The sequence below is a fragment of the Delphinapterus leucas genome, chromosome 7, assembly GCF_059928025.1.
Source record: "Delphinapterus leucas isolate spDelLeu-1000000601 "Yukka" chromosome 7, BTC_Dleu_Yukka2, whole genome shotgun sequence".
Classification (NCBI taxonomy): domain Eukaryota; kingdom Metazoa; phylum Chordata; class Mammalia; order Artiodactyla; family Monodontidae; genus Delphinapterus; species Delphinapterus leucas.
Window position 1 is genome coordinate 319888 of NC_143135.1, and position 19396 is coordinate 339283.

At 60.7% G+C, this 19396-nt stretch overlaps 2 protein-coding genes and 1 long non-coding RNA gene across 10 annotated transcripts in view; 2 read left to right on the forward strand and 1 right to left on the reverse strand.

Annotated features, from left to right (window-relative positions):
• Window positions 1-4552, forward strand: part of PTDSS2 (phosphatidylserine synthase 2) — a 28372-nt gene extending 23820 nt beyond the window's left edge. For 5 of the 7 annotated variants that reach the window (XM_089914241.1, XM_030763074.2, XM_089914238.1 and 2 more), the window contains 7 exons: window positions 867-1001; window positions 1242-1292; window positions 2055-2168; window positions 2301-2419; window positions 2789-2903; window positions 3214-3399; window positions 3520-4552. In XM_089914241.1, coding sequence (XP_089770367.1) covers window positions 867-1001; window positions 1242-1292; window positions 2055-2168; window positions 2301-2419; window positions 2789-2903; window positions 3214-3399; window positions 3520-4122 — 1323 coding nt within the window. In that variant the 3' untranslated portion in view covers window positions 4123-4552. Of the gene's footprint in view, window positions 1-866; window positions 1002-1241; window positions 1293-2054; window positions 2169-2300; window positions 2420-2788; window positions 3122-3213; window positions 3400-3519 lie in introns of all 7 variants that reach the window. The other 2 variants (XM_022565407.3, XM_089914237.1) reach the window with 2 other exon arrangements.
• Window positions 4553-5786: 1234 nt separating this feature from the next.
• RNH1 (ribonuclease/angiogenin inhibitor 1) lies at window positions 5787-13569 on the reverse strand. 2 transcript variants are annotated; one of them, XM_022565402.3, is made up of 11 exons: window positions 13339-13569; window positions 11354-11467; window positions 11121-11226; window positions 8393-8563; window positions 7969-8139; window positions 7360-7530; window positions 7109-7279; window positions 6846-7016; window positions 6416-6586; window positions 6085-6255; window positions 5787-5994 (listed from the first exon to the last, which is right to left on the reverse strand). In XM_022565402.3, the coding sequence occupies exons 1-11, from the start codon at window positions 13439-13441 to the stop codon at window positions 5907-5909; spliced, it is 1608 nt and encodes a 535-aa protein (XP_022421110.1). In that variant the 5' UTR covers window positions 13442-13569; the 3' UTR covers window positions 5787-5906. The 2 variants fall into 2 exon arrangements, with proteins under 2 accessions (XP_022421110.1, XP_022421111.1); XM_022565403.3 differs by lacking the exon at window positions 11354-11467 and having other exon boundaries at window positions 13339-13566.
• A 3139-nt stretch (window positions 13570-16708) lies between these two features.
• LOC149748650 (uncharacterized) lies at window positions 16709-19376 on the forward strand. The gene is made up of 2 exons (XR_016393713.1): window positions 16709-17192; window positions 17877-19376. It is a non-coding gene; the product is annotated as an uncharacterized LOC149748650 (long non-coding RNA).
• Window positions 19377-19396: the final 20 nt, after the last annotated feature.

Sequence of the window (19396 nt, forward strand, 5' to 3'; positions counted from 1 at the left end):
GGAGCTGACTTCCTTGGGTCACGTCAGCCCTCAGATGCCCTGAGACAGAGACTTGTTACAGTGCTGTTTTTCGCTTCTCTGAGGGTTGAGTGTCCAGGGATCTGAGCCCCTACTGACCTGGCTCCGGAGCAGAGCCCGTGGGGCCATCCTGACTCAGGAACACAGCGGTGTCGCCCTCAGATCCCGTGTGACCAGGGCACACGTGGGGGGTAGGGTTCAGTTGTTCGTGGTGTCACCTCAGTCATGTGACAAGATGCAGGTCTGAGTGTCATCTGTCCACACACAACACGGACCGCGTCTCGTCACCCCAGCCTAGAGCCTCTTCCCCGCTGTGCCCTTTCGCTGGTACTCGGGGCAGGAGCGAGGGGACAGGGTCCTGATGACGGGTGTCCCAGGGTGCCTCCTGTGGACCAGAGGCCCCAGCTGGCAGCCAGCGGGGGCCTGGAGGGAGGAATGGGGGTGGTCCTCTTCTGCCAGGGTGCGCCCCCTAAAGCCCACTTTGTGCCGAGGCTGGAGGGCTGTTTGGCTAACGCTGGCATCTGGGAGAGGCTGTCAGGGCGCCGCCTGGAGAAGTGTGTCCCACTGTGCTCTTCCTCGGTGTGGGGTCTGGACCCTGAACCAGACGTAGGGAGGAGAGGTGGGGAGACTGGTGATCTGAGCACCCTCCCACGGGAGGTGCCCCTGCGACGCCACGTGGTCTTGTCCTGGGGTCCCATGGGGGCGTGAGGACATCCTCGGACTTGGCACATCCCCACTCTGCCCGGCTGAAGTGAGGGCGATGCCGAGACAGTGCTTCCCCTCACGGTTGGTGGGTGCTGTCTGCGCACCGCAAACCCTGCCCCACTGACATGCCGCCGCCCTTGCAGACCGTCCAGGACGGCCGCCAGTTTCTGAAGTACGTTGACCCCAGGTTGGGGGTCCCGCTGCCGGAGAGGGACTACGGGGGAAACTGCCTCATCTATGATGCCGACAACAAGACCGACCCCTTCCACAACGTCTGGGTAGGTGCCCGGAGGGGGACGGCCGGCCTCATGACATGGGGGCCCCACCACCTCCCACGCGTGAAGCTCGGCGCTGCCCCAGGCATGGATGCTTCTGGGACCCGGGTCACTCTGGACTGGATGGGATGAGGGTACCAGGGGCCATGCCGCCCACATGCGGGGATGCCTCTGGCTGCGGCGGGGCCCCTTCCCAGCTCACGATGGTGGACCGAGCGCAAGGCCTGCCTCTGTGCCCCACAGGACAAGCTGGACGGCTTTGTGCCCGCACACTTCATCGGCTGGTACCTGAAGGTAGGCACCTCCTCGTTGGGCGGGGTACCTGGTTTCGGAGCCGCCCTGAACTCTGGGCCATTTTCCAGCCGTGCGGTGGGTTGCGGCCGCGGTGCAGGACAGGCGGGCTGCCGAGCTGGGGGGCCTGACCCAACCTCGCGTGTCCTGGGCGTTGCGGTGGCCGCTGGAGAGCAAAGGGGAGAGACCCACGGGGGGCCCCCGGCCCCCGTCCCACCCAGCCCTGGGCACCCTCAGGCCTGGACACACGAGTCGTCGACATACCTGCAAGTTGCCTCAAAGTCTTTTTTTTTTTTAAATAAATTTATTTATTTAATTTATTTATTTTTGGCTGCATTGGGTCTTCGTTGCTGCACGCGGGCTTCCTCTAGTTGTGGCGAGCGGGGGCTGCTCTTCGTTGCGGTGCGCGGGCTTCTTGTTGCGGTGGCTTCTCTTGTTGCGGAGCACAGGCTCTAGGCACGCGGGCTTCAGTAGTTGTGGCTCGCGGGCTCTAGAGCACAGGCTCAGTAGCTGTGGCGCACGGGCTTAGTTGCTCCGCAGCATGTGGGATCTTCCCGGACCAGGGATCGAACCCGTGTCCCCTGCATTGGTAGGCGGATTCTTAACCACTGCACCACCAGGGGAGCCCTCAAAGTCTTAACTTGGGGCGGCTGGAGCCACAGCTGCCCTGCCGCCGCGCCCCACCTGAGGGCAGTGGGGTGAGGGTAGGGGCGGGCTGTCCCTGGGGGATCCCGCCCTGGGGGCTGACGTCCTGGCGGCCCGCAGACCCTGATGATCCGTGACTGGTGGATGTGCACAATCGTGAGCGTGATGTTTGAGTTCCTGGAATACAGCCTGGAGCATCAGCTGCCCAACTTCAGCGAGTGCTGGTGGGACCACGTAAGCGCCGCCCTCTGCGTCCCGGCCGGCCACAACGGGGGGCGGCGGGCGGCACGGGGTCCCCTCAGCCAGGGCCATTCGACCTGGGGACCTGTGGCACCCACCTCCCTCCCACCTGGCTCCCGCCCCCAGTGGATCATGGACGTGCTCGTCTGCAACGGGCTGGGCATCTACTGCGGCATGAAGACTCTCGAGTGGCTGTCCCTAAAGACGTACAAGTGGCAGGGCCTCTGGAACATTCCGACCTACAAGTACGTCTAGAGAGCAGCCCTGCTCCGCACAGGCCTTGACCCCAGTGTGGGGCCTGCAGGCCCCCCCCCACCGCGAGGTCCTTTCGTGAGGTGCTACAGGCGAGGATCTTGCCTCTGTAAACTCCACCGAGGATGTGACCCTGGGTGCTGCCCTCGTGGCGGCCAGGACGTCAGCCCGTCCCCATCCAGCCGGCTCCTCTTACTCCCTGCTGGCCCTTCTCGGGATCGCCCCTTCCCAGCCGCCGCCCTCTGTGAAGAAGTAGAGAAACAGTCCAGGAAAAGACCTGGGGGGCCGGGGGGTGGGTGGCGCGGGCCGGGGGCGAGTGTGCCCGGTGGGCATTGCCCTGGGCTGACGGGCCGCGGTTCCAGGGGCAAGATGAAGAGGATCGTCTTCCAGTTCACGCCCTACAGCTGGGTCCGCTTCGAGTGGAAGCCGGCCTCCAGCCTGCGCCGCTGGCTGGCCGTGTGCGGCATCATCCTGGTGGTAAGGCCTGTGGCCTCCTGCACGCCCCTGCCCTCCCCGCCCCGGGCGCCCTCCACCCTCCTCTGCCCCCAGTTTCTGTTGGCAGAGCTGAACACCTTCTACCTGAAGTTTGTGCTGTGGATGCCCCCCGAGCACTACCTGGTCCTCCTGCGGCTAGTCTTCTTCGTCAACGTGGGCGGCGTGGCCATGCGGGAGATCTATGACTTCATGGACGACCCGTGAGGGCCAGGGTGGGGCCTGGGCCGTGGAGCGGGGGGCGCGGGGTCGGGGCGCTCTCGAGCCTCACCCTTGCACCCACCTCCCTCTGCAGGAAGCTCCACAAGAAGCTGGGCCAGCAGGCCTGGCTGGTGGCAGCCATCACCGTCACGGAGCTGCTCATCGTGGTGAAGTACGACCCGCACACGCTCACGCTGTCCCTGCCCTTCTACATCGCCCAGTGCTGGACGCTCGGCTCCGTGCTCGCCCTCACCTGGACCGTCTGGCGCTTCTTCCTGCGGTGAGCGCCGTGGCCCCGGTGGTCCTGCCTGCCCACCCCAGGCTCTGAGCTCCCCTGCGGGGCAGCATCCAGGGACCTCCGTGGGCCAGCCGGTGGTGACGCAGCCCCCGCTGTCCCCAGGGACATCACCCTGAGGTACAAGGAGACACGGCGGCAGAAGCAGCAGGGCAGGGACGACCAGGGCAGGGCGGACGGCAGCGTGGACGGGCGCCCACCAGGGCCCGACGACCCCTCGGGGCCCGAGGAGGCCGAGAGAGAGGGGGTGCCAGCACCGCACTGACGCTGCGGCTGGGCCTGCAGAGCCCAGGCCCGGCGCCCTCCACCCTCTGCGATTCCCGCCAGGAGCCTTCCACCAGGCCTCAGCCCTCAAGGTTCTATCTCCCTTTTCTCCCGCGTGCACGGTGGGGTGGGGCGCGCGCGTGTGTGTGGTGTGTGCACACGTGTGGGTGCGTGTGTGTGTGCACGTGTGCTCCTGAGGCTCTGGGGCTTGCCCTGGGCCGGCTGGTCCCCCTTCTGCGCAGTCAGCCCGCTGCCTTGGCCACCCCGAGCCTTGGTGCCCAGACGGCCCAGCCCAGGCAGCAGCGTCTCGGTGCCCCTCTCCGCTCCCTGGGCCCCACCGGTCCCCCACGACCTTCTGGCGGCACGTGTGAAGGACAGTCGTCCAGGGACGCCCTGGCGTGGCTGGGAAAGGGCAGATCCGCTTCCTCGGGAGCCTCCATCTGACCCTCCAACCTGGAGGGTGCGTGGACAGGGCTGCCCGCACATCGAGTCAGAGACTCCAAGGCCTGGTGCCCGCCGTCAGGAGGGCGGGTCGTGAGGGAGGGTCTCTGTGGCCCAGGGTTGAGGTCACCCCCACGAGCAAACAGAACAAATAAAAGCCACGGTGACAGCCTGCAGCTCCGCAGCTCCTCGCTGCCCCTCGCCCCCGCCCTACCCTGTGCGGCCCAGAGGGCAGCTGGGAGCCACTCGGGCTGGACACCTGTCCTGGCAGACGACCAGCGGGCACGAGGGTCGCCGGCCCCCCTGGCGCCTCCTGCTGCATCCGCCCCTTGGGCCGGTCCCAGGGAGCTAGTTCTGGGCGGGGTGTGGGTGATGGCACACTGTCTTCAGGCTTCACACGCACCGGCGAAGGGAAGCGCCCTGATTTCCGGGCAAGGGTGACACTCCCGACCTTCCCAAGGGCAGGGCCTCTCAGAGCGCCAGGGTCTTGGTGGTGGACTTGTTTCCTTATTTTCCCGTAACTATTTCTAGGGAGAATTTCAAACCTAGGGCGGCGGTTGTGAGGACGGACAGCGGTGTGCCTGTGCCCCCGCCCCACCCTCTGCTCTTGCGTTGTGCCGTTGAGCTGAGTTTCTCAGCCTCTGGCTTCCGTGGGCTTCCTCACGTCAGGGGTGTGACCCGGGGCCTCAGTGTGCCCCACCCCACCTGCTGCCGTCCGAGTGTCACCTTTGATCTGGGTTTAGGGCCGACGCCTGCCCCAACACTGCGGAGACACCAAGCGTCCTGTCTGCCCACCTCCGCCCGGGGTTCTCGGCGCCACAGGGTCCAGTCGCTCTGGTCCCAGATTACCTCATTCCTGTGGCCTGTGCTCTCCCTGCAGGGCTGGAGGCCCGTGTTGCTCACTGGTCCCAGGCGTGGCCCCCAGGAGTGGTTTCTGGCCCACGGTGGGTGCAGGTTCCCCTGGAGCGTCTCCCGCCCAGACCTGGGTGGGTCCCCCCAGTCCTCCACAAATCCTGCTCTCTTCTGGGGGCCCTGGGTACCTTCAGGGCTTCGTCGTGATGGCAGGAAGTTACTGCCAGGCGCCGACCCTCTGAAAGCTGCCCAGTGTCACACCTTGATCGTGCTGCTCAGGACAGGTCACCCCTACGCTGTCCACCCACGGCCAGATGAGGCCAGTGAGACGGAGCGGACCCTGCCCTTACGTCCACAGGGCTCCAGCCTCCACCAGGAGAGCACTCGGGAGCCAGCTGTCGGCAGGCGCGGCCAGGCCCTGGGAGCAGCTCCCAGCCGGGCTTTCCGGCCCACACACAGGAGGTCCGAGCACGCTGCCAGCCAACGACCAACGCTGTTGGCCAAGGTGAGCCAGGCCCCGAGGCCAGGGGCCACGTTCTGGTGCCCCTTAGTGCAGGCAGGATGCCGTCCTCACAGACCTGAGGCAGGGAAGGCCTGTAGGACGGGGTGGCCTCCGAGGCCGCAAGGAGCAGGACCCCGCCAGCACCTGGGGAGCTCAGACCGGACCCCCACGGAGGACCCCGCTGGGCGCAGCCGCCACCAGGCCCGGACCCCCGACTTGACTTGCCTAAGGCTGCTACGTCTGTGGTGCTCGTGAAAACATCACCCCCTTGACACCAGAGCCTCGTGGGGACCACGAGGACAAAGACCCCTCCTGCCAGAAAAGCGTTTTAATAAAGTGCCTAAAATGCTCTCCCAAAAATGAGCTGATTTAAGCTCTTCTCTCGGTTAAAGCCAGGACTCCTCGTGGTAGGAGGGCCGTCCGGGGAGGGGCGTCAGGAGATGATCCGCAGGCCAGGCTTACTCCCCTCCAGGGCCCGCAGGCGCTCCTCCACCACCTCCGTCCAGTAGATGTCGTACAGGCTGCAGGGAGGGAGGGGGTGAGGTAGCAGCAACACCCCCCCACCCCGCCCCGTGTGCCTCGCCTGTCCCCCGCACCCCAGGGCCACTCACACCAGCTGCTCCAGGGCGCAGCCGGACTGCTCCAGGCTGCCCAGCAGCTGCAGGACGCCGGGGTCACCCAGGCCGTTGTTGCTCAGGTCCAGCTCGCGCAGGCTGCGATTGGTCAGCAGGAGCGAGGCCAGGCCTCCACAGGCGCCGTCTGTCACGTCACAGTCCCCCAGCCTGGGCGGAGGGCAGGGCCGAGGTCAGGCGGAGGGTGCGCCCCCAGGTGGCTGTGCCACCAGGGCCCAGGCCCTGATCATGGAGCGCAAGGGGGCGGGTTTGAGTCTTAGCTGTCCCCACCCTCAGCCCGGGCGGACGGGGCGCCCCCCAGCAGGCTCACCAGAGCACCCTCAGTGTGGTGCCGGGCTGGCCCAGGGCCTGGCACAGTGCCTGGACGCCCGAGTCGCCCAGCTGGTTGCTGCTCAGCTGCAGCTCCAGGAGACGCTTGTTCTGGGTCAGCATCGAGCCGAAGTGGTGGCAGCAGGCGGCCGTGAGGTTGCAGGACTTCACCCTGCGGGCGGCAGACAGGGACTGGGGCCACTGCGGCCCACGCCACTGGGGTGCCCCGGGAGGGCCCTGGGGATCTGAACGCCAGTGCCCCGCCCCCCCCACCGAGTCTCTGCCCGTCTTCAGTGGCTCCACCTCGGCACACCCCCTCCCGCCCCCCGAGGGCACCTGCACCTCGCCAGCCCCGGGCACTGGCCCCCCCGGGCCACCCAGGATCCTCTGCATGGGCCCTCCCATCCCCTGGTGCCACGCGGCCCCCTCACCACAGGGACTCCAGCTGGCAGCCCGGCTGCAGCAGGCTGTCGCACAGCAGCCGGGCGCTCTCGTCACCCAGACTGTTGCCCGCCAGACTCAGCTCCTTCAGGGTCTCTTTGGCCTGGAGGATGCGGCAGAGGTCTCTGCAGCCACTGGCGGTGATGTCACACTCCCAGAGCCTACAGAGGTGAGTCCCCCGTCAGCACAGAGAGGCTCCCAACGCGTCCTGCCGCCCCCAAGTTTTTGTCTGCCCAGCCGGAGGCCAGCTCACCAGAGGGTCTTGAGCTGGGAGCCGGGGCTCAGCAGCCCAGGGCACAGCTCCGCGATGCCTGCATCGCCCAGCGGGTTGCTGCCCAGGTCCAGCTCGTTCAGCGAGGCCTGGGAGGCCACGATCCCACACAGGTCCTTACAGTTGGCCGGCGTGAGGCCGCAGTTCTCCAGCCTGGGGGCACGAGAGGCGCTAGGAGCTGGGGCGCCCCCCCCAGCCCCCGCCCTGCCCCCCAGCCCCAGCCCGGAGCTTACTTGAGTGTCTCCAACTGGCAGGCGGAGTCCGCCAGGCCCCGGCACAGCTCCCGGATGCCAGCCTCGCCCATGTCATTATTGCTCACCACGAGCTCCTTCAGGTCCCGTGTGGCCCTGAGCACCGCGGCCAGGGGCTCACAGGCCGCGGCCGTCAGGTTGCAGTACTCCAGACTGGGGGCGGGCGGGCAGTCAGCCCCTCGGCCGCAGGAATGCGGCTTGGCCCAGGGGGCACCTGTCTGGGTCTCCTTTCCCACCCCAGCCGTGAGGCCTGCGGAGACCGGACGGCTGCCTGGCGGTGACAGCACGGCAGTGGCCGAGGGGCCATCTCCCCGGGTGGCGGGTGCCCAGAGACCCAGGAGAAAGACGCCCAGCCCGAGCTGGGGCTTTCCGGCTTGGCTTCCTCCCTCTGTGGCTGACCCCGTCACTCGGGGTCACAGGCCAGCTGCCAGCTGCTTTCAGAGGCCACAACCCCAGCCTCAGGGAAGAGCCCCTCCTCGAAGCTCCCTGCAGCCGATGAGCTGGGGAGGGGGCTTGCCCAGGGCAGACAGCCGAAACCCAGGGGACGGGTGGGCGCGGGCCCCTCGGGGCCCCGGGTGGGGGCACACTCACTGCAGCTTCTCCAGGTGGCACTGCGGGTCCAGGAGCCCCTCGCAGAGCAGCTGCAGGCCGGCGTCACCCAGCGGGTTGTCGCTGAGGTGCAGCTCCTGCAGGGTGGGCAGGGAGCGCAGCACGCCGGGCAGGACCCCGCAGCCGGCCTCCGTCAGGCAGCAGTTCTGGAGGCTGGACACACGTGGCCGTCAGCGGGCCCCACGAGCCGGCTGCGGCTCCCACGCAAGACGAGCCACCCCTCCGTCTGCCGGAGCCCAAGCAAGGCGGACACAGAACTGCCGCCACCACGCACACCCCCACCACGCACACCCCCACGGGGGAGGCCAGGCAGCCGGCCTTGCAGGAGGAGACGCGGGGTGGGGGCCGCGAGAGGGCTCAGGTGTGCCTCAGGGCCCAGAGCCCAGGAGTGACCGGCATGGCTCACCTGAGCTTCTGGATCTTGCAGGTGGGGCTCTGCAGGCCCTGGAGCACCAGGTGCACGCCGCCGTCGCCCAGCTCATTGGTGCGGAGGCTGAGCTCCGTCAGGGAGGGGTTGGCCCGGAGCGCGGAACCGATGTCCTTGCACCGCACCTCCGTGAGGCCACAGTCGTCCAGCCTGCAGACGGACACTCAGTCACTTCACACAGCAGGTTGTGACCCGTTCTTGGGCCAAGAACTCGACGAGGTGGGTCACAACCAACACATCTTAAAATGAAAGAGAAAAAGCGTGTGGATCGTCTCGTGAAAACTGTTAAGATACTGGCACCTATACGGACGCGTATCTCTGCATCTTCCCCGGGACACGGTCAGGGGGCACAAGTGCCCCTCCACCCCCAGGAGAGAAACCAAACCTGGAGGCGGCAGCTCGAGGGCAGAGCCCGGCTGAAGAGGCTCGGAGAGGCCAGCGTGGAACGTGCCAGGCCCTGACCCAGGATCACATCCACCGATTAAGTGAACCACTGAGTCAATACAGGTGGAAGGAAAGCCAGCTCTTCCTCAGAGAATGACAAGTGATAAATGTGGAAGGAATGAAAAAATTAAAAACCCCAGTGAGGCAGAGTCCCAGAAACACTTCAGGCCAAAAACCCACCAACAGCTGCGAAGATCAACAGGCAAAAAGTCCGAGCAGAAACAGGATGTGAGCAGAGTCTGAAGGGGTGTCACCCCGAGAAGTGGCAGGCACCCGCATCAGGTGGTCACGGCGACCATTAGGGGTGACCACGTGGCACCGCTGTGACAACACCTCCCACGATACGCCAGGCAGGACACAACGTCATTTCTGTGTTGTCTGGCCAAAACGTGTGACTCAACCCTGAGAAGACGTCAGAGGCACTTTCACCTGAGCCCGAGTGAGCGGACCCCAGAGTCAGGCGGCCAAGGACAAGGAGGGACGGAGGGACCATCACAGACAGGAGGGGCCGTGGAGACGTGGCGATGATGCCGTGGAGGGTCCCGCACGAGCCGGGAACAGGAGAGGACATGCACGGAAAAGCTGGTGACGTGAGTCAAGGCGGCCGTGTCGGGCTCTTCGCTTTGACTAGCGCCCCAGGCGACGGGGCACGGGGGACCCTGCACTGTCTTTGTGACTCTTCCATAAACCTTCCATAAAACTATTCCATAAAACTATTTCAAATAAGTTCAAAAGAAGAAAGATAAGCAGGGACTTGAGGACACGGGGAGGGGGAAGGGTGAGCTGGGACGAAGTGAGAGAGTGGCATGGACATAGATACACTACCAAACGTAAAACAGATAGCTAGTGGGAAGCAGCAGCAGAGCACAGGGAGATCAGCTCGGTGCTTTGTGACCACCTAGAGGGGTGGGATAGGGAGGGTGGGAGGGAGGGAGACGCAAGAGGGAAGAGATATGGGGACACATGTATATGTATAACTGATTCACTTTGTTATAAAGCAGAAACTGTAAAGCAATTATACTCCAATGAAGATGTTAAAAAAAAAGTAAAATGACACATGTAAGAAGTTATTTATTATAGCATTGTTTGTAATAACAAAAGGTTAGAAGCAATTAATTGCTATGGAGCCCTAATAAGAAAAAAAAGTGGCTCTAAATGCCTGGGTAAGATTTCCAAAATAGATTAAGGGAAACAGGAAGGTTATACAACAATATTTATACAAATATTGCTATTTGTCTAAAACCGAGGGGAAAAGAACTGGAACTCTGCTAACCTCGCCCTTGCCGCTCCGCCGCACACGCTGTACTTCGGAGAGCTCACCATTCCTCAGTGTACCCTTCGGGCACTGCACCTTCTTAAACGCTGTTCCCACTGCTCTTCCTCCCAGCCCTCGCCTTCCTGCTGGCCCTTCCCAAGATACTCACGCGTATACACGTGCTTCCTTGTATTAGAAACACAAATGGCCTGCCGTGCATGCTGTTCTGCACTTTTTTTGCTTAATACATACTTGCACGTTAAGGGCTGTCTCATGCTATTTTATAACCGTATACTTCTCCACTGAACGGATGTATCATAACTTAATCAGTCCCCTATTAATGGATATTTCCATTGTTTCCTATCTTTTGCTATTAAAAATAATGCTGTAATGAACATTCTTGTGCATATGTTATTTCGCATTATATCTACGGAATTATACCTGGGGGCTAAATTCTTAGAAACAAGGGTAGTTGATGCGGAGGGCAACAGAGTGGACTGGGCACAGGAGTGAGACTTTTCACTGTATTCCCTTTTGTGTCTTTTTGATTTTGTACCATATGTCTTACCTATTCAAAAATAAAATATTTTTAAATCCAAAAAAAAAAAGATAAGCAGGCAGGCCCTCATCTCTTGCTCGTGAGCCCTGAGGAACCTGCGGGTTTGAGGGCCTCAACAGCAGAAGTCAGCCTGGACTTGGATTCCCAGCCCGCAGCCTGGCAGGGGCAGAGGACAGGCAGTGCCCACACGAGCCGGCTGCGGCGACTGCATTTCCAGGGGAAGGGGACGAGCGGAGGAGACCCTGGGCCAGGTTGCTCTGCCCACCAGGCCTGGGCCAGAATAGGTTTACATTCGAACGGTTGGAAAAAAATACAAAAGGAGTCACATTTTATGCCACGTGAAAATCATACAAAATTTACATCACGCTTCTGTAAGTGAAGTGACCTGGGAGCACCCCTCACCCCCTGCGGGGTGATGACCCCGGGGACGCAGGCACAGCTGGTCCTACCTGACCACCTCGTACTGCTGGATCAAAGGCAGGAGCTCTGTCCACCGGGCGTCACTCAGCTGCTCACACTGGATGTCGAGCTTCATGGTGGGAGGCGAGGTGCTGCCTAGACACAGGCAGGGGAGGAGAAGATTTCAGCCAAACTCTCAAGGTCTGACAGGCCAGAGATCCAGTGGACGGAAGACGTCCAAACAGGACCCCAGGGGACATTCCAGGAGAAGCCACAGCCTCACCGCCTGCTTTGTTTCCCTTCTTCAGCACCTTTATCCACGTCAGCCTCCAGAAGCAGAAATGGGAGAGGGCTCCCGGGCAAAGACTGCCACGGACCGCAGAGCTGGGGGACGTGGCTGCGGGGACAGAGGCCGCTCTCACCCCCCAGCCTCCCGGGCACCTCCCACCTGAGGAAGGGGAGACCGGCGCTCACCGCCCGAAGCCCTGCCTCTGCCTTGCCAGCAAGGACAGGTGGCGGGGGGCGGGGAGAGGTGGCGCCTGTGGGCCCGGACAGTGTGCAGACCCCAGCCAGGAGGGCGCAGGGGCCCCAATCTGTGACTTCTCCCCTCCGAGAACAGGAAGGCAGCACACAGCCCCACCTGGCCGGCATCCACAAAGCCAGACGCGCCCAGGATGCCAGCACCTGAGGCCTCACTGCCCTGAAGCAGCCCTGTCAGGTGGTCAGCCGGCAGTTCCTGAGGGGTGCCAGCCACAAGCGCCCTGGCCAGGACAGAGAAGGCAGGGTGGGGACCCCAGGTCCAGTGACCTGCGCTCCGGATGGTGCCTTCATGGGTGGCCGCCCGGGGCGCCTGTTTCCATGAGCCCCTTCTGGGCCTGGGACTCTGGACAGGGCACGTCCTCTGCCCAACCCCGGCTCAGCCCAGGGACCAGCCCACAAAGAAGCCAGTCCACCAAGCAGGCTGAGAAAAGAGGGAGGCCTCTGGCCAGCAGGTCTGAGATGGGAGGTCACAGGCCCTGAAGCCTCACCAGGGCCACACACAGCGCCTGAACAAATGAGTAACCAGAGCCCTGGGCGGGTGCCGACTGTGGCCCTGAAGGGGTGGCCAGCAGGAGAGGAACCCAGCGGCAGCCGTGAGCTGGGGGGTGCCCGGGAGCGGGCTTTCAGTCAAGAGCAACAGGAAGTTCAGTAAACACCCGCGCCTGGAAGCCATGCCTTTCCAGATCTCTGGAGACAGGATGACTCAGACCCATGTGAGGTTCCCGGTTCCCCAAAACCCCCAGATTCCTGAGAACAATACTTCACTCGTGTTTGTGTCCGTGCCTGGCACAGCCCCGGCCTTGCTGAAGAGGGCATGCCCCCTGCCGGCCCCCGGCTGGTTCGAGCCCACAGCAGGGAGGAGGGCCAGCCCAGGCAAAGGCTCTAGGTACATTCCTCCTGGGAGGCCCCTGGTGCCAATGATCAGGTAAGATTCGGATTCACGTGTTCATGTCCCAGCAGAGGGGCCTACTAAGAAACTAAGGCGAGGGCACGGGTAACTGGCCACTTCCCGTACCATCCCAGGGAGGGGCCATCCCAGGGAGACGCCGCCCAGCCCACTGGCCAGAGCACGTGAGCAAAACCAGGCCTGCCACCCACCCCCAGCCCAGGGTGTGGCCACCCAAACCCTGACTCAGAACCCTCAGTCATCGCGGGAGAGGAATCAGGGGGAGGGGCCCCTGAGGATCTCCAGCCCCGACACCGCTCCCCCGGCTGCTCCCTCCCAGAATCCAGTGTGACATTAGGGGACTCGCCTCTCCAGAGTAGGAAACTGATACCCGGCAGCTGCACCCCCCCAAGCCCCCAGACTTGACTAGACCCAGAGTATCCCTTTGGTTGGCCTGCGGGCGTCTTAGCCTCCAGAGGACACAGATCCCTTTGAGAACCCATGTAAAAGTGTTAACATCCCGCAAAGATGCCGCGTGTACAGCCTTCCTCACAAGCCCCCAGTTACGGTGCCTGATCTGGACAGGAACAAGCACATGTCCGGCCCACGGCCTCCCTGGCAATCAGGACCCCCACCAGCTGGGCTGCTCCCCAGGCCCCAAGTCGCGGGTCCAAGATCTCAACAACGGCCTCTAATTAATGCTTCCAAGTGCGGGGACAGGCCGCTGCGCAAGACCGCGCCGGAAGCCAGGAGGTGCGTCTTCTCCGCCTCAGCGTCCGGCCCGGGCCTTCCCTGGAGCGGCGCCCGCGGCCCGCCCCCCGCTACCGGCGCAGCTTGGTTACCTCTGCGAGGCGCGAGGGGTGGCGGAAGGCAGGGGCGCGCCGGGGTCCGCGCGGAGCAGCCCGCCGCCGCCGCCGCCCTCCACGCCCGCCCGAGGCTCCGCATGTGTCCGGGGGTCGGAGGTCAGCACGGGGTCGGGCCGCGGCCTCTCCAGGGAGAGGCGGGCCGCTCAGAAGCCGCGCGGAGAGGGCTCCCCGCGCCCCCGGCCCCCGCGCTTTCTCGGGTCCGGGGACCGTCCGCCACGCGGTCAGCGGCTGGGGGACCCCCAAAACACCTAGCCCCCCTCGCCGGCCCGCTCCCGCTCTGCCCCGACCCCGGACCTCACCTCCCGGGCCTCCACCGCAGACCAGAGAGCAGAGCTGCGTCTTCCGCCCGGGCAGGGGGTGGGGTCACGTCCTGGGGCGGGGCCTTGGAGCGTGGGGGCCGGGCGGGCCTAGAGCCCCGCGCCAGGTCGCCCTCGCCCACCGAACCCCGGCTGGAGGACACTAGACCCCGGGAAGGGCCCGCCCGACATCCCTTCATCCCTCCCCGGCTTGGCCCCGGGTCTTTTTCTGAGACGCGCGCCGAGCCTGCGCCCACAGCTAAGCCTTCGCCGCTTTCCGCTGAACTCCGGGGTAAAAGTTGACGTCCCAGTTTGATTTTCCACTTTGTCGCCCAGAACGGGGGCAGGCCACCTTGCGGGGAGGGGGCGTCAGGCGGAGATGCGGGCGCAGGCGCGGCGAGCCCCGACCACCCCCAAGGAGACAGAGGCCGTCGGGGCTTTCTCTGCGCCCTCCCACCAGCAGGCAGGACGTGGGAGTTTCCCAAAGCACAGAAATCGAATATCTGAGACACTTCTTTTTGCTGCCACACAGGAAAAGATAGAAACTATCTGTCTTGGCTGTGATGAAATGCGTCAGTGTGTAAGCAGATACGGTAGGTTTTCTGGGAGAGAGAACCAGGCATGGCTTTCTTAACAGAAGCCATTTTTTGGCCTAAGCCGTTTTGTGATCTAAGCTGGGCCACAATGCTTTGCCCTTGAACAGGTCTCAGTAATTGATGACCTTAAGGGAACAAAAGAACGCAGAAACAAACGACTGTAATCAGACAAGAGAAGTAACAACAGCAAAAATAATGTTCCAGTTGTAAAGACTTCTGGTTCTGTTTCAATGGTGAGGATTAGCCTGAAGCCGCAACCACCAGACCTACCGGAATCTAAGGGGTGAAGATGACCTTTTCTGACCCTCCTGACTTCAATCAAATGAACCCTGGACTCTGCGGGGAGAAACTGCTTTGGAGAAGATCCCCAGTGTTCCCCTTATTTGCAGCAAGAAATAAATCCTTCCTTTCCGGATCTTTGGCTTGGCTGTGTCTTTTGGCTCAACACTCACCACAAGGCGAAACGTTCTTCGGGTAACAAGCGTGGCATTTGGCTTATGTAAAACACTACACACCCCTGCATTTCTGTGTATCGATCAAGAGGAATATTCATGCATGAGCTTAGGAGACATGTTCACAATGTCTTTTTGCAGCATTTTGCAACTGTCTAAACCTGGAAACAATCTAAATGTCTACCAGTAGGAAGATGGTTTAAGGCTTCATAACACACCTGTTTTGCGCCACTCTTGGCCTAGCCATAACCAGTGTCGTGGCTGGACTTGCCCTTGTGAGGCAGCCTTCAACAAAGACCATTAGGAAGCTTTGGGGAAAAAAAAAAAAAGGTTTATTACTCACATGTGTTGGAATGCACATGGCATACCTGGGGCCACAGAGCAAGGTGGGGAGGGGGCGGGGGGTTGGGGGCAGGCGGCTAGGGTTCTGCTTTAACTGGAGTCAAGGTTGGCGGCCTAGGGTTTCGCAGGCTCACTATTGGTAAACTTAAAACATAAGAGCTGGAATTTACAGCAGAAGAAGAGAAAAGCACATGTGGCCCAGATGGTCAGTTATTGAAACCAACCAAGATCTCTAAATTTAACAAAGGAACCTCAGGGAGCAGACCAGTTGCCTGGGGGCTGGTTCGTTGTGGGAATAAAGGAAGGGTTACTCAACTTGGGGAGAATATCCGGCGGGGCCAGTCCTTGCTTGTGTAGTTTGTAAGGGGTCAGGGCCACCAACGTGGGGCCAGGGGTCCTGGAGAGACCAGTGGCTTCGCAGGTTTGGGGCCCCAAGGCACAGACACCCACCCCCGCCCGACACCACGAGCTCCCGCAGAGCAAGTGCAAGTTGACAAGTTGTCGAGTGAAGACAGTGCGCAGCTCTCCCCCACCCTGATGCAGGAGGATGAGCATGGTGCTGGGTTTCTGGCAGAAACTCCTGCAGGCTGGGGTGGGTGAGGATGCAGCAGGGAGAGGGGAGGGGGCAGAAAGAGGCCTCTGGGTGCACTGGCATGCCAACCAACTTTAACATGATTTTTATCACAGGAGCAGTATGTGCTTTTTGTAGAAAAACCAGAAGAGATAAAAAAAAAAAAAAGGCCCAAGAATGCCCATCTTCCAGAGACAAATGATCTGACATCTGTGTGTCTGCCCCTGCTCCTCCTGTACACACAATACACAGTTTTAAAAATAAAAATGAAATATAAGCAATAGTAGGCAGAATAATGGCCCCCAAAGATGACCACATCCTAATCCCCAAACCTGTCAATAGTTACCATAGATGGCAAAGGGGTCTCTGCAGATATGACAAAGTTAAGAATCTTGAGATGGGGGTACTGTCCTTGTTTACTTGGATAGGCCCAATGTAATCCTGAGGGTCCTTAAAAGAGAGGCAAAAGGGTCAAAATCAGAGAGGAAGTGACAATGGAAGCAGAGGTTGGAGTGGCTGCGCTTTGAAGATGGAGACAATCAGCCTCTAGAAGCTAGAAAAGACCAAGAACTAGATTCTCCCCTGGAGCCTCTGGAAGGAACCATTCTGTGGATATGTTGATTTTTAACCCCCTAAGGCCCATTTCTGACTTCTGACCTCCAGAATTGTAAAATATCTAGTCTGTAGCAACTCACTACAGTAGCAGTAAGAAACTAATGCATTAGGGAGCTGCTATATTTCTCACCTAAGAATAGATATGTATACAATGTATACACGAATATACACGTACGTGAATAGATATGTATGGAAGCTAACTTTTAGTGGGCACACTGTGTGTCACTGTTCGAGTGTATTCAATCTACTCAACCAATCTCCACAAGCTGACATTTAGACTGTCTCAGCCAGACCTTGTGACAACCCGAACTCGCGGCCCTCGAGGTGCTGTCCCACTTATGTCCTCTTTCCCACAGGAGCTGCCCACCCAGCTCCCCCGGGTCACTCGGGTGACCTAACGGGACAGAACTGCAGGGCGGACACATGGCCATCCCAAGGCCCAGCACCCTATGGGCGCCACCCGGTCGAGTGCTCTCTGCCAGGGCTGTCTGTCCTTCCTGGGGATCGGTTCTTTTGGGAAATAAGGTCGGGGGTTACTCAATTTGAGAAGGAAAGTCTGGCTGAGCCAGCCCTTGCTGGTGTAGATTGCTCGGCGCCAAAGAGCGGACCACCAGGACGCAGACCACGGAGGCGCAGAACCAGGGCCCCGCGCCGGAGGTCCCAGAGTGCCCCGGGAGGACGGCCGGCAGCGGCGCGCACACGCGGAGGCGAACTCGGACGCCCTGACGTCATCGGAGCGCGCCGACGTTCCCTGGGCGGTGCCGCGGCCTCGGCCCGCGCGGACCCGCCTCACCGGACCCGCCCCCGACAGGCCCCGCCCCACAGGCCCAAGGAGTGGGGCTGTCCCCCGCCCAGCGGACCTCTCGACCCCCGCTGGCGAGCGCGCGTCTCCCCGGGTTGCGTGGCCTCAGTGGCGCCCGGCGTGCGTCCACGCGCGGCCCGACCAAGACCGGCGCCGGTAAGGACTGACCCCGGACTTGTCGGCCGTCTGTTTGGCCCATTCGATGACGGACCTAGGGAGTGACTGACCTAGACACGACAACGAACTGTCCCTGGCCTGTTGACCGGGAGGGAGACGGCCTACTTCCGACCGGGGGGGCGGTGTCAGGACCAGCGGTGGGGCGGGGCCTCGCTGCGGCGCGGCAACAGGCGGTGGGCGGGGCCTCTAGGGGCGGGGCCTGTGGGCGGGCAGACAGGGGCGGGCCTGCTGGCGGGGCCTGCGGGTGGGGCGGGGCCAGCGGTGGTCCCCAAGGTGCCCTCACCGCCTCCAGCTGGAACTGATGGGCGGACCCGCGCGGGCCGTAGGTGGGCCTCGAAAGTCGGACCCGGTGAGGATGAGGCCTAGCAGGGCCCGGGCCGTGACATTAACGTGGCGGGCAGCGGGTTGGTTCTCTGACTTGGAGCAAAGCCTGAGTGTTGGGATACTGCGAGCACCGACAGCTAGAGCTGGAGAGTCAGACACAGACACAGACCGTTGGTTTCGGAAGAAAGTGGCAACTCTGTTAATTAAGGCAACGTTTGTAATCTATAGGTGATGTTTCATTCATTTAATATTGTCAATGAATGTTAACAATTCGTGCCTCACCTAAATGCATTTCTTCGTAAATATTTAGTAACTCCTGTGTGCCTGGCTGTGTTGTAGGTGCTGAGGATTCAACAGTGAGTAGAACAGACAGAAATCCCCGATGGAAGGAAACTCGGGAGGGGAAGGACTGCGCCACCAGGGAAGTCCAAGTGTATTTCTTTTAAAGTCCTTGTCTAATAGCTCCATTATCTGCACCAGGCCAGAGAGGGTTACCTGCGGGGACTGGAGCTGGTGAGGGGTGTGGCCAGGTGTCCACAGACTGAATGAAACAAGTGGTGCCCAGCCAAAGGACACAAAATTGAAAGCTGAGTGAAACACCTGAGGAGGGGAAGGAAGGTCTGGAAGTGCCTTTCCCCTCATTTTCTCACCCGTATTTGTCAATTGTGAGACACCCCACAAAGTTGAGGGTGCAGGTTACCACCATACATGTGCTAGGCACAGTGGGGGGCCCTTTGGGATTCACTGGAAGTTATGTCATTCTTGTTATTTTTGAACTTACCTGATTCACCTGGTTGAGTCCTTTTCTTCCTTCCTTCCTTCCTTCCTTCCTTCCTTCCTTTCTTCCTTCCTTCCTTCCTTTCTTCCTTCCTTCCTTCCTTTCTCTCTTTCCTGCATGGCTGTGGGATCTTAGTGCTCCAACCAGGGATCAAACTCGGTCCCTCTTCAATCCTAGCATTTTCAAACTTCTTTCTGGGGTCACTTTTTTTTTTTCCCTCCATGGAGAACACCTTCTAGTATTTCATTTGGTATGGGTTTCCTGGTGAAACCAGGAAACTGGATTCTGCCAGGTTTTGTTTCTCTGAAAACTTTTCTGTGCATTCTTTATTTTTCAGGGACATTTTCACTGGGTATAGATGTATAGGTTGGCATTTATTTCTGTTAGCATTCTGAGGATGTTATTCCATTGTCTTCTGGTTTCCATACTTTCTGTCACTCTTATTGTCACTTCTTTGAAGATGACATGTCTTCCTGGGTACTTTAAAGCTTTCCTCTTTATTCTCAGTCAGCAGGTTTACTATACTGTGCCTGGATGTGTTTTTCCCTGTATTTATCCTTTTTGTTGCTCACTGTGCTTCTAGAATCTGTAGCTTGATATCTTTCATCAGTTTCAGGAAAGTCTCAGCTCTTATTTCTTCAGATATTTTGGATGCCTCGCTCTCTGCTCTTCATCTAGAATCAATTAAAAATATGCTTGAGGGCTTCCCTGGTGGCTCAGTGGTTAAGAATCCGCCTGCCAATGCAGGGGACACGGGTTCAAGCCCTGGTCCAGGAAGATCCCACATGCCACAGAGCAACTAAGCCCGTGTGCCACAACTACTGAGCCTGCGCGCCACAACTGCTGAGCCCATATGTCACAACTACTGAAGCCCATGCGCCTAGAGCCCATGCTCCACAACAAGGGAAGCCACCACGATGAGAAGCCCACACACTGCAATGAAGAGTAGCCCTCCGCTCGCCACAACTACAGAAAGCCCGCGCGCAGCAACGAGGACCCAACCCAATTTATTTATTTAAATAAATAAATAAATAATAAATATGCTTGATCTTTCCACTGTACCCACATGTCTCTTATGCTT

Coding starts and splice junctions, on each gene's coding strand:
- RNH1 (XM_022565402.3), bottom strand. CDS start 13,441: ATGCGGAGCCTCGGGCGGGCGTGGAGGGCGGCGGCGGCGGCGGGCTGC. Junction 7,280..7,359: donor TGCCAGTTGGAGACACTCAA/GTAAGCTCCGGG, acceptor TCGTGCCCCCAG/GCTGGAGAACTGCGGCCTCA. Junction 7,017..7,108: donor TCCCAGCTCAAGACCCTCTG/GTGAGCTGGCCT, acceptor TCACCTCTGTAG/GCTCTGGGAGTGTGACATCA.